The sequence below is a fragment of the Vombatus ursinus genome, unplaced genomic scaffold (genome assembly GCF_900497805.2).
Source record: "Vombatus ursinus unplaced genomic scaffold, bare-nosed wombat genome assembly UNPS02010461.1, whole genome shotgun sequence".
Taxonomy (NCBI): domain Eukaryota; kingdom Metazoa; phylum Chordata; class Mammalia; order Diprotodontia; family Vombatidae; genus Vombatus; species Vombatus ursinus.
In genome coordinates this window covers 3,829,557-3,843,094 of record NW_020950239.1, presented here as the reverse complement: position 1 = coordinate 3,843,094, position 13,538 = coordinate 3,829,557, and the positions used below count along the sequence as shown (strand labels likewise).

The 13,538-nt window shown below is 39.0% G+C and overlaps 1 protein-coding gene across 3 annotated transcripts in view; it reads right to left on the bottom strand.

Moving 5' to 3' along the window:
* LARP1B (La ribonucleoprotein domain family member 1B) overlaps positions 1-13,538 on the bottom strand; it is an 83,797-nt gene that overhangs the window by 64,346 nt on the left and 5,913 nt on the right. For all 3 annotated transcript variants that reach the window (XM_027854467.1, XM_027854466.1, XM_027854468.1), the window contains exons 2-4: positions 6,728-6,786; positions 6,061-6,120; positions 4,107-4,281 (exon numbers count right to left, since the gene is read on the bottom strand). In XM_027854467.1, coding sequence (XP_027710268.1) covers positions 4,107-4,281; positions 6,061-6,120; positions 6,728-6,786 — 294 coding nt within the window. The remainder of the gene's footprint in view (positions 1-4,106; positions 4,282-6,060; positions 6,121-6,727; positions 6,787-13,538) is intronic.

The following is a 13,538-nucleotide window of genomic DNA, read 5'->3' as shown; positions in this document are numbered from 1 at the left end:
AAAAAATAACATATCTGTTACAACTTTCCCAGACAGCTTGAAGCCCCGCATTATCTCCAAACAACCCTTCAAAAACACTGATTAATTGTTCAATAACCATCTTATGGCTGTGTTTGTTTTAGAGACAGAAATTTCACATTTCAGTAGCACTATAGTTTCTAAGTACTAGTGAGAAATATTTTACAATAAAGTGAGACCTCATAAATAATCACATTAAGTAGCAGTGACTCTGTGCCCACTTTATAGGATATTTATCAAGGATAAAGAGTGGTATAACACATACAGCATTAGACAGAGTCAGTCAGAGACTCCGTTTCTAGTTTCAACACCACCATTAACATGTCTCTGATACAGTCATTGTGAAAATTTCTCAATTTCCTAATGATTTTTTTTTTAAAAAAAAAAAGGAGGTTAGATTAAATATTTTCCAAGATCTTTTCCAGTCCTACAATGGAATGATTTTAATATATAAAACACAATTGTAGTATTTTAAATGATAGGGAGGTTCTTAGAGTTGCTGTTTGTTATTTGATGTGGGCCAAAACTGAAGATTAACCAAACACCTGTAATCTTTGGGACTATCAGATACCTAATACTAATTCAGAATTCTAAATGGGAGGAAAAAAATTGGCAGAAATATTGCAATATGATAATTATTCAGTGTCCTTTATAGGACTAATATATTACTCACAACTTGGTTTACTCATAAAACTGGATTTGGGTTTCTTACAGAAGGAAAGCCAGCCCCAACCCCAACCCCCAACCCATACAATTTGGGGAAGATACATTTAAAAGCCCAAATCAGTAAAAAGCCCATTAAGGTCCCCAAGAACAGAATCTCCTTTCTCCAGGGAGAACAGATTGGGGGTTGGAAGGCGGAGAGAAAATACACAAGACTCTCATGAGGCACAATGTTCGTACAACATTGTTACAACGTTGGCTGTCTTTGTGGGCTTTGGATTTTTGTTTTGTCACAAGGAAGGGTTCAATCTAGGAGAAGGAGAGGTTGCATTCCTGTTCCTAGAAATGACTGGTAGATAAAAGCATTACCAATGCTTTTTTTTTTAAAGGAGGGGGAATGGGAGGAAGCAGAGGAGTTGAAAAAGAAGAGACTCTCTTCCCGTAACCATACGTCTGCATCTTTCTAGAATACACTCAATTTTTATCCTTCCAATGAAGTTCTCAATACTTTTTAAAAGCCCATACAAATGTTTACGTAACTTCCTTCAACTAAACAGAGTCTGTAATACTGGCTCAATGACAATCCTCAACATGTCTGGGCTTTTGTTTTTCTGGTAAAACCGTATCCCAGTTTTTACAACTGAGGTGGGAAGAGTTGCAGGAAAAGAAGAGAATGTTCCTAAGATTTCTTTCTGCTTTGTTTAGGCTTTCATCTCCATTTACTTTAAGAGAGTAGCTTTGCTTCACAAAAGCTCCCCTTAAAGAGTCAAGTGAGCCGAAGCCCTTTCAAAGAGTGAGGTGAGTGAGCGTGGTTCAGAAGACGAGACCTGTGGATGAGAAACAGGGACTCCTGGGTCTGCTCCTGAATCTGCCCTTAATAACCTTTGGGATCTCAAACACATTCCTTCACGTCTATGGACCACAATTTCCTCAGCTGGAAAAATATGTCCAGATTTTACTTAACAGCAGAGAATTCTTGATGCTACATTGTGTTGGGACATTATCTTTTAACATGCCATTGCAATTATCATAGCAGTGAAAATCTAGGGGTCTGAGGAGGGTACAAGGTCTTGAGTCCTAACAGCGTGCCATGGAAACCAAAAATAAGCTAAATGTGAGCTGAGACTGCATCTCAAGCAAGTTAGTTTCTCCAGTGAGAGAGGTGACAGTCTTTCACTACTTCTTGCTTTCTGTCTTGGTCAGATCAGGTCTCATACCTCCATTCTGGATATCCCACCTCAAGACGGCCATTCCTGGTCAGCGAGAGAGCCAACAGGAGACGGGAGAAGGGAAGACCGAGGTGGGGGGAAACGGTTGAGACACCTTAAGAACTACCCTAGTATGTGAATGACCAGCATGTAGAGAAGAAAGGGCAGAGAAGAGGGCAGAACTGGGAATAACAGACACAAATTACCAAGTCAAACTTAGGCTTAAAGTAAAGAAGATTTGCTCAATAAAGTCATCCAAGAGTAGAGAGGGCTGTCTTTACGAAACAGTGACACCTCCTCCTTACCAGAAGTCTGAAAAAAGGCTCACTTGCTGAGGATGTAGTGGAGCATTTTTTACTCACTTAGGAGTTGCACTACACAGGCTCTGAGATAACTTCCTCCCTTCTGAGATTATCTGAGAATGCTAGACTAAATTGGAAATTTCAGTTTTACTACTGAATTCTTATTTTGCACGCAGAACTAACCAATCTAACAGTCAGACCCGCTGCCGGTGATCACTGATTGACCGTGCAGAATGGGAAGTATGTGTCAGGACTAACTGTCCCGATTTTCCAAAAAGGGGAAGAAAACGAAATCTGAAAACTATAAGCTCAATCTGATTCCTAGAAAAAAATGACAGACCACATATTTAAAAGTTAACAGGACAGTGTGATCAAGAGCCAACAGTATCTTCGTTAAGAACAAGTCACGTCAGACTTAACGAACACCTCCTTTTTTCACAGGGTCACCAAAGCTGATTCAGAGAAGCTACATAGATACACTTTACCTAGATTATAGGAAAGCAGGTAACAAGGTTTCACATCTACCCTTGTAAATATAAGGAAGAATATGGGCCAGCCAATAGGTCAGACTGGGCTGAAAGTATGGACCCAAAGAGCAGTCATTCAACGGTTCCACATCAACTTGGGAGACAGTCTGCAGTGGTGTGACTCTAGGATCTGGGCTTGTCACTTGCTGTCATATGTTGTGATAGATGACCTGGAGGTCTAGAGAGCTAGCTTATCTAGCGTGCAGCTGAGAAAAACTGGCAGGGATCCCAAAAAGCCTCAAGAGGCTGGAACACTGGCCTGAATCAAATGAGATAAGATCTTATACTGGGGTTCCAAAAACCAATTTCACAAGTACAAGATGGAGAAGGCTTGACTAGCGGGCAGTTCATTTGAAGAGATTTCAGGATTTGGGGGTAAACTCAAAATCAATCAACGGTACAGCAGGGCAGCCCAACGAGGTAATCAATCCTAAGTTCCCTTCCCATAGAGAATAGTCAGAATGAGTCCAGCATTAACCTGTCTCTCTCCTGTCAGACCCCATCTGTAGTGCTTCATTCAGTTTTTGGTAGCTGGAGAGTAACTACAGAAATGCTACTCTGCCAGTAAAGAGCCTCAAGATCCCACCTTAAGAGAGTTAGTTGAAGAAACTGGGGACATTCAGCATGCAGAAAAGACTTAGGGTAGAATGTGACAGCTGTCATCACGTATTTGAAAGGCACTAATGTGGAAAAGGGATTAGCCCTGTTCTGCCAGGCACTATAAGGCAGATCTAGGAACTTCTGTGCTTGATATAATAAAATGTCCTAACAATTACAGCTACTCCCAAAGTAAAATGCACTATCTCAGGAGACAGCAGGATTTTCCCCTCATAAGATTTTCAAGGAAAAGCTAGACTATAGACAGGATTCTTGTTAAGGTACAGACTAAACTAGATCAGGGACTCCTTACCTTTTTCTGTCTCATGGAACCCTCTGGCGGCCTAGTAAGGAAAGACTATGGCCCATTTCTTAGGATGTTTTTAAATGCATAAAATAAAATACATATGATTACAATGGAAATCAATTTTATTGAAATAGTTATCAAAATATTTTAAAAAGGAGCTCCCGGACTCCAGGTTAAGAACCCAGCTCTAAGATTTTCATCAGGGTCCCTTCAACCTCTGAAGTACGACTAGAAAGGAAGGGGGTTCCTTCCATTTTATTTCAGCTTTCACCTCAGTAACTTCCTTCTCACAGACAGATACTATGGCAATTAGGGTTAGTCACGGAAGTACAAATGCTACAATTCCTGGCCTCAGGGACAAGCCCCAGCGAGCTGCTCGTGCACATGCTTCACTCAGAAGCGCTCTCTGCCAAGCAGCGTTTGTACGGGCTCCTCTTCATTGACATTTATTCTCCACTAAATTACCAAAACCATCTAGACCAACCTCTCTTTCTTTGATTATTTGCCTGGGCCTCGTCCTCACTGACGTTTTCTCCAGGGCCATCAAGCTTTGCTTCCCGGCTCTCTTTACTGTCACTGGTAGCTCTCTTCTCAATCTTCTCTTCCTTTTCTTTTCTGTTCTGTGGCTTCTTATTTGGTTGATTGGTGACATTCTGGCACTGCATAAAATTTTGATGAATGAATTATCACAATAACACTATGACCATTATAATAGATATTAAAATGAAACATCTGCTAGATGACTAAGAAACCTAAGCTTTTCACAATGGTCAGTTTTTCTGAGCAGATGAGTCTATATGATATAGAAGACAGATCATGGGTTCGAAAAGCAGAGAGCTTTGTGTGACTTGGGCAAGTGATCTGATCTCTAAGTGACCCAGGAAACTCGTGTCAGCCTGTAAGTTTACATACAAATTGCTGATCTGCTATCAATGAAGGGAGTTCTAGATCAGGAGTTCCCCACACTGATGAAATCACAGGTCGGACCCAAGAAAAAGAAAAAGAAAAAAGGAAAGAAAGCTCTCCTACCACAGATTTGTCCTGATTTTCAGGGAAAGGCTAAGAGAAAAAATAGAAGCTACAGACTCAAGTCAACAAGCCTCCACTTTGTCAAGCACGGCTTAAGATAGCAACCCTCCCCAAGAAAGCTGGATGCCAGCCCATCAGGGTTCATGTAAAGAGTTAAACCATTAGAACCTAGACAAATTTTTCTGGATTTGTCAAATGCAAAGAACAGTGTGTTTCGTTTAATCCGCAGCAGACACCTACTACGTAGAAATTACAAATATACTACAAAATTACTTAAGTTAGCAAAAACCCTGGGACCCCTGGTAGGCAGGCTTCACACACTCATCACAAACCACTAAAATTATTGACTAACACCAACAGTGAACTTTCCAGATTTATTTCAAATTATTCCCCTTCAACAACTCTATTTTAGCCAAAGAGGCCTCTAAATTGCCATTCCTCTAACAGCTCATTCTACTTCCCACCTCCATACTACTGTATGGACTTTCCACTATTTCTAAATTCTATTTCCTTCTTTGCTTCATTCTCTTAATATTCTTAGCTTCCTCCAAGTACATCAGCTCAGGCACTGCCTCCTAGGAGAAAGCCTTTCGCGATTCCCCGAGTTGTTAGTATTCTCTCCTTCCACAAATTAAATATACATATGTAAAACAATGCTGGGTTTGGAGTCAAAAGACTTGCAGGCTAAAATATTTCTCTGCTATCTACTAGATGTGTAATCCTAATCAAGTCACTCTTCATGTCTGGGGCAGACTTGGTTTGGGCGAAGAGTTCTTCATGCTGACAAAAAAATCACAGATCCTTTAAGTCTGCATCCTATCAAAGAATTTAATCTTCTTAAGGGGAAGTCAGTTTTTTATTCTTTGTTCTTAATCCTAGATCTACTGTTTAAAATAAACTGGACAGGTATTAATCTTTTACTAAAATTCAAACATTCTTACACCCTGATTCCTTTTAATGTAAAGGAATTGTACGTCTTCATATTGCTAACACTGGCATCAGAGATACACAGATCACACTACTGTGATCATGGTAAAAATGATAATGAGTTATGTAAAACTTTGATGCTATTTACAAAAAAAAATTCGACTTTGTAGAACAGTAGTTAATGACCTAGGTTCCAGTCTTCTTCCTAAGTTACTATCCATGACCTTTGTGAAAAACAACTGAAATAAGATCTGTAAAGCACATTAAAAGCTATATAAATGCTAGCTGAGCCCAAGTGAAACTGTAAAATGAAGAGATTAAGACCACTTGCTTTCTATAATACCTTCTATCTCTAAATCCTATGATGGTAGACTTCGCAAGCTAACAATTATCTAAATTATATGAAAAGCATGTTGCTTCGTGATATCTAAGTTAAAATAGCCTTTTTCTTATTTAAAAAGTTCCAAATATAGAATACTTACTTCATTGTTCACTAATTCGCTTGGTGTTGGCCAATTTGTGATGTCACTGAAATCACTGGCCTGCAAAGCAACAAAAAAATTACTCTAGAAATGTTATAAAAAAATACTTCTATGTAACACATATATAGAACAAAGTCTCTGAAAAAAAGTTATAGCGATTTAAGAGAAACAAATCAAGCAAATTTAAATCATACATGCACCTGAAGCATAATCAGGGAAAAAAATTGTCAAAGATCAAAAAAACCTTTCAAAATAATAATTGCTGAACATTTAAAACTATAGTTCTCTCGAATAAATTAATGTGCTGAAAAATTTCATCTATCTCTTTTTCTCTCTCCACATATCCATTAACCGGGACAGCTAGGTGGCGCAGTGGATAGAGCTCCAGCCTTGGAGTCAGGAGGGCCCAAGTTCAAATCTGGCCTCTGACACTTGACACTCACTAGCTGTGTGACCCCGGACAAGTCACTTAATCCCAATTGCTTCACCAAAAAGCAAAAACAAACATATCCATTAACACACGTTTTATATTTTTATCCTAATTGAGCTTACCCAAATGGCATATTGAGGGGGGAAAATACTTCTACACTAATCACAAAAATAACTATAAAGATCCAAAAACTCTTAACATGATCAATTTCAATTTATTTCTTGAAAAAAGACATACCTTGTTGGTTTTCTTTGTCTTGGGTTTTCCTGCTTTTATAATTTTTGTGGAACTTAGTTCTAAGGAAAAAATGATAACGTTATTTGCTTTTGTGATTTTGATTTCAAAATTTTTTTCAGAAGCAAAAAAATATATCAACTGCAGTTATACCAAGTTCAATTAAACTACTCAATTCCACAGTCTATAACATGTACACTCATCATAATTACCTTCCCATTAAGAAATCACAAGGTTCAACTGATAAATGGTCAAAGGATATGTACAGGCAGTTCTTAGATGAAGAAATTAAAGCCATCTATGGTCATATGAAAAAATGCTCTACATCACTATTGATTAGAGAAATGCAAATTAAAACAACTCTGAGGTACCTCATCACACCTATGAGATTGGCCAAGATGACAAGACAAGAAAATGATAAATGTGAAATGATCCAACTATTTTGGAGAGCAATTTGGAACTATGCCCAAAGGGTTATAAAAATGTGCATACCCTTTGACCCAGCAATAGCACTTCTAGGGCTATATCCCAAAGAGATCATACAAATGGAAAAAAGACCCACATGTACAAAAATATTTATAGCAGCTCTTTTTGTGGTGACAAAGAATTGGAAATTGAGAGGATGTCCATCAATTGGGGAATGGCTGAACAAGTTGTGGTATATGAATCTAATGGAATACTGTTGTGCTATAAGAAATGATGAACAGGCTGGCTTCAGAAAAAACTGGAAAGACTTGTATGGTCTGATGCTGAGTGAAGTGAGCAGAACCAAGAGAACGTTGTACACAGTAACAGCCACGTCGTGTGATGACTAATATTGATAAACTTAACCCTTCCCAGCAATACAAGGATCTGAGACATCTCCAAAGGCCTCATGACGGAAAATGCTATCCACATCCAAAGGAAAAACTATGGAGTTTGAATACAGATTGAAGCTTACTATTTGCTCTTTTTTTGCTTCTGTTTGAGTTTTGTTTCCTCTTTCTGGTGGTTCCTTCTATTGGTTCTAATTCTTACTTACAAGACCACTAACATGAAAATGTTTAATAGGAAGGTATATGTATAGCCTATATCAGATTGTGCACCGTCTTGGGGAAGGAGGTAGGGAGGGAGGGGGAGAAAAATTTTAAACTAAAAAGCATATGGAAGTGATTATTGATAAATCAAAATAAAGTAATTTTAAAAAAATCACAAGGTTCACAATATGATTTTCTAGCAACAGGCCCACTATAATACATAGTTAACTGCAGCATCAAAACCTGCAGTACCTTGATAGACCATATAGCTATAATACATAACCAAGTATTCCTAACAAATTACTTTCAAAATAAGACTAAATATCTGCCTTTCTTGCCCTGAAAGCCTCAAAAGTGCAGAAGCTACTCATAGGCTGAAGTCACTGTTTATTGGTAGAGTAGCTTTGAATCTCTCCATTTCCAACCTGGGCTGGTTCACACCTTCCTGGCAGCCTGCCCTTCTCCCCACCCCACTCCTAGGGGCTCACCAGATTTGTTCTGAACTCCGGTGCAGAAAACAAATTGGTTTAGCCTGACTGCAGCTCAGAATTCCAGAGCTCAAGCAAGCCACCCACCAGCCTCAGCCTCCACAAGAAGGACTGACCACAAGTGGGCATTACTCCCCTCAGCCTAACATAACTTTCCCACAGATTCACAAACCACAAATGAACTGATAACGTATGGGATAATTTGTTCAAAAGAATACAAACCACTTCAAAAGTAAAATTTAAAAAGTAACATTTTAAGGACTGTAAAAATTGGCAGGACTATAAATTGTTACAATCATTCTGGAAAGCAATTTGATATTAACCTAAAAAGAGATTAAAGTGTTTATACCCTTTGGCCTAGAGATCCCACCCCAGGGAAGTAAAAAATAAAAATAAAGGCCCCACATACTTGAAAATATTTATAGCCACACTTCTGGTAGAAGCAAAAAACTGGAAGCCAAGTAAATGCTGATCAGTTAGAGAATGGCTAAACAAGCAATTAATGGACATAACCAAATATTACTGTGCATTATGAATAGATGAAAACAAAAGATACAAACATGGGAAGAGATATATAATGATGGAAAGTGAAATGAGCAAAACCAGGAAAGCAGTATAGACAATGCCTAAGACAATGTAAAAGGAAATAATATTTTTCTTGAAAAACTGAAAATGTCATGTCATAATGACCAAGCTTGATGCCCAAGAAATAAAAGACTGTACTTTCCTCCATTCTTTGGGGGGGGGGGGGGGGTGCCTATGAATGTGGAACACTGAATATAATTTCATGACTTAACTGATTAACTGCTTTCTTCTCTTTTTTTTCTATTCTTAGTTAAAAAGGATGGGGAGAGGGGCATATTGGGAAATAAGATATAAAATCAAAAGCTCAAAATGGCTCTGCACACTAGACATTAATCATACCAATAAAAATCGGAAGAGAAGCAGACCATACCCACATCTCACAGCTATGGGTAAGGGATAAATGCTTACGCAAACAAGGGATAGAAGCAATGACAAAAGACAAAACATATAATTTTGGTTACAGGTAATTGAAATGCTTTTGCTAAAATAAAATTAACGTATCTAGAATAAGCAAAGCAATTGACTGGGAAACAATTTCCTACCAAATCCCTGAGATGAGTTTAATATCAAAGATCCCAACAGTCATTCCCCAATAAAGGGGTCAAAAAATATGAACAGTTCTCAAAAGAATTATCATATATTCACAAACATATGAAACATTCCAAATTACTGAGAGAAAATCTAAACAATACTGAAATTTCACCTCACACTCAGCAAAGTGGCGAAGAGGACAAAAGATGGAGTTTGTTGTGGAAAGATGCTGTGATTTGATACAACTATTCTGAAAAACAACTTGGAATTAAGTTAATGAAGTGACTAAAAAATCCATACCATTTGAATCCAAAGGTCCCACTTATAGGCACTCCCAATGAGTTCAATGACAAAAAGCAAGCCTCCATACACACCAAAATACTTGTAGCAACATTTTGTAGAGTAGCAAAGAACTAGAAACAAGGTAGTTTTACTCTTTTCCTAGGCTATCAACCAGGGAAAGACTAAAAAAGTTGTTACGTTTTGGGGGGATAGCAAAGAACTAGAAACAAGGTAGATGCCTATCAACTAGGGAAAGACTAAAAAAGCTGTTATAATGGAATATTCTTATGCTATTAAAAAAAAAAACCCAAAGGTGATAAATATAAGGATACGTGAAAAGGCTGAAATAAACTGACGTAAAACAAATTAAGGAGGGCCAGGAAAACAATATACGCAACTACAATAACGCAAATAAAAAACCACAAGAAATTGAAACTGAATGCTGCAAAATTATAAAGACCAAGTTTGGCCTGACAGAAGAGATGCAAGAAAACATTGTCCACTCTCTCCTTCCTCCTCTGCAGAGGCTGGAGTCCACTGGTGCAAATCACTGACTAGAACAAAAGACATTTTTTCAATTTGGTGATTGGTTTTGCTTAATTTTTTCCTCTTCTTTTTTAAAAAAAGAAACCTTTTTTTCCCCCCAGAGTTTGTTCTCTGGGAAGAGGAAGAGGAAAAGATATAGGGGAAGACGTAGACGATATAAAAAGATCAATAAAAATCTGGTTTTTATTTTTAAAATATCAATACAAGTTTTTTTAAAGTGTCCTCAAAATGCAACTTGTTTCTACATTCTCATGAAATTAAACGGCCTTACTAAAGATAAATTTCCACAGCTATCTTTTACAGATACATAAGAGCTGGAAAGCAACAGATGCAAGGTTTGAAAGAGTTTAAAAAAAAAAGATACAAGTTGAGCACCATGGGGTTAACCCAGAGTAAAACAGGTCATAAAGAGGTACAAGCAGAAGTAAGCCCTAGGATCATTGATCCATCTCTTGAATAAAGGTAACAGTAAGTAACCCAGATAGCCAACATACATACTATCTACCTCAATAAACTTTTACATTCCTTTTTAGTTTGATTCATTACACACCAAGATAGCCTGGCTGATAACAAGATTCCCCTACTGTACATGACCTAAATGAATTGCAAAATGGGACAAACTTCAGATCTATGAATACAGATTCTGCAAAACAGGACAATGGTTCAGTGTGAGTTCTAGTGATAATATATAAATTTACCTTGTGCTAAAAACTGGGTGCACAGTGAAAAGAAATTAAAGGCAGGAAGGCCAAGTGTAGCCAATAGCAGTACTAAGGGCAAAAAAAAAAAGCACTGTGCAATTGACAATATGCAGTTTTTAAAAACTCTTATTACAAAAGAAAGGGCATCTCAAGCTCATAGTGAAGGAACTTAACTCTGCCTTCTTTAAGGACAAGTAGCATATCACCTCTGAAAAACTCTCAATTTCTTGCTCTGTAAAACAGGGAGCAGAGTGACAACAGAAAGGTAGAAAATATCTTGATAAATAATGCTATGAAAATACTGCTTATCTATGAAGAAATGTTAAAGCATGTACAGATTTTATGCAAACAAAAATGGAAAAGATTTTCCAAAAAAAAAAGTAATCCCTTTTTTCAGTGTTTGGCAGCTATAAGTATATTTATATTTTCTTTCTGTGAGATTAGGAGACTGAAAAATATCATGCAAAAAGCAAAGCAAATTTTTTTTAGTTCGCTTCGTTTATCAGTGAAATAAAGACCTTGCAGGAAATAAAACCATTTACTCTCCACCATTCCAGCAACACCTACTACACCTACGACTAATCATCTAAATTTCCATTCATTCTCACAGATTGACAGAATTTCTGTGTTGGAAGAGTAAATTTCAATGACTCCCTAGTCAAACCTAAATGAATAAACAAGACTGAATCCTTTCCATAGCATAACAAGTGATCATAAGAACTGCCTGAGTTTGAAGATCTCTGTAGTGGGGGAGACCCAGCAACTCACTTCCAAAGGCAGCCTAGTCAACTTTTTAAGACTGGTCAAACTGCTAGGTTTTCTTCCCTTACTTCAAAACCTGTATCTGCGGGCAGCGAGGTGGCACCGTGGACAGCGCACCTAGAGTCAGGAGGACTGAGTTCAAATCCAGCCTCAGATACTTGACACTTACTAGCTGTGTGACCCTGGGCAAATCACTTAACCCCAACTGCCTTAAAAAAAAAAAAAACACAAAAAAAGTCTGGATTTAACCTTGCTTTCTAGAGTAATTTCACACAAGCCATTCATATCTTCTAGCCAAAGTAGTTTACCTACAGCTGCCCATGCACAGTAATCCACATCCCACCTTGGGGCCTTTGCAAACTGGATCACATGTCCTGAAATGCTCTCTCCTTCCCCACTTCTGGCTTCTTTTTTTTTTAAACACTTTACTTTTAGAAGAAAATATATACAACCATGAATAAACAGAGACATTTGTTTGTTTGTTTTTATGAGGCAATTAGGGTTAAGTAACTTGCCCAGAGTCACACAGCTAGTAAATGTCAAGTGTTTGGTCTGAGGCCACATTTGAACTCAGGTCCTCCTGACTTCAGGACTCGCGATCTTTTCACTGTGCCACCTAACCGCCCCAAACAGAGACATTTCTTGTTGCCTCTTCCTTCCCACTTTCTCAGGAATGTTCAGGAAAACTGGAAATTTCTCTGCTCAAAGAGTGTGTCTGACACAGTTTTGTCAGCACGTTAGCAAACACCTTTCAAGTCACAGCACACATGCCATCTTTCTGACCATCTTTTTTCACCTGTTTAACCCAGGGGTCCCCTAAGGCTCTGCCTTGGGCTCTCTCCTCTTTTCCATCTGTACCATTTCACTTGGTGATTTCATCAGCTATCATCTCTGGTCAGAGACCTCAAGTCTGGATATTTCAAACTGGAAGTTTCACAGACATCTTAATCTCAACATATCCCAAAATGAACTCACCTTTCCCCTAAACCCTCTTGTTTTCCTACCCTCCCATAACTACCAAGGCACCACCATTCTCCCAGCCCTCCAGGCTCCCTACCTAGGTATTCTGCCATTTCCACCTTCTCTAATATGCAAATCCCCTTCTCTTCTGCCACTGTCACCACCCTGGTTAAGACCTTCCCGACACCTGACCAATACTGCCTCCAGGTGGGGTCTCCCTGCCACTCCACTGTCAAACTGATCTCCCTAAATCTCAGCAAGGCTTACCTCCAGTGGTTCCCTGCTGCCTCCAGGATTCAACACAAAATCTTGTTGGGCTTATCCAGTCCTCCATAGCTTGACTCCTTCTTACCTTTACAGCCTTCTCACCCTTTCCTCCCTACCCATACACTGCGTATGAGCCAGCGACTATCCTGGCTGGGTCTTCTGCGGGACATTCCATCTCCTGACTCCAGGGGTTTTTACTGGCTGGAATGCTCTCCCTCCTCCTCTCAGCCTCTCGGCCTCCCTGGCATCATTCAAGTCTCAAAAAGCCTCTTCCAGCTGTTCTTCATCTTAGTGCCTTCCCTCCAAGACCATCCCCAAGTTATCCTGCACATACTGTTTGTGCGTGTTGTCTCTGCCTTCAGACTGTGAGCTCCTTGCCAACAGGGACTGTATCCCTGGTACTTAACACAGTGCCCTGCACACAGTAAGAGCTTAATAAATGCTGGCGATCCTCCCCAAACTCATAGTTACCTTCCTCACCAGCCCAAAATTACTCCGTACATAGTTTATGTTCACTTCTCTCTATACATATTTCCTCCCAAACAAATTGTGAGCTCCTCGAGGACAGGGGGCTGTTTGGGGGTGGATTTGGGGGGGGGGGGGGGGGGAGTGTTGCTCCTCAGCGCCTAGACCAATGCCTGGAAAATAGCTTGTGGAACTGAAGTGCTCTAAATAA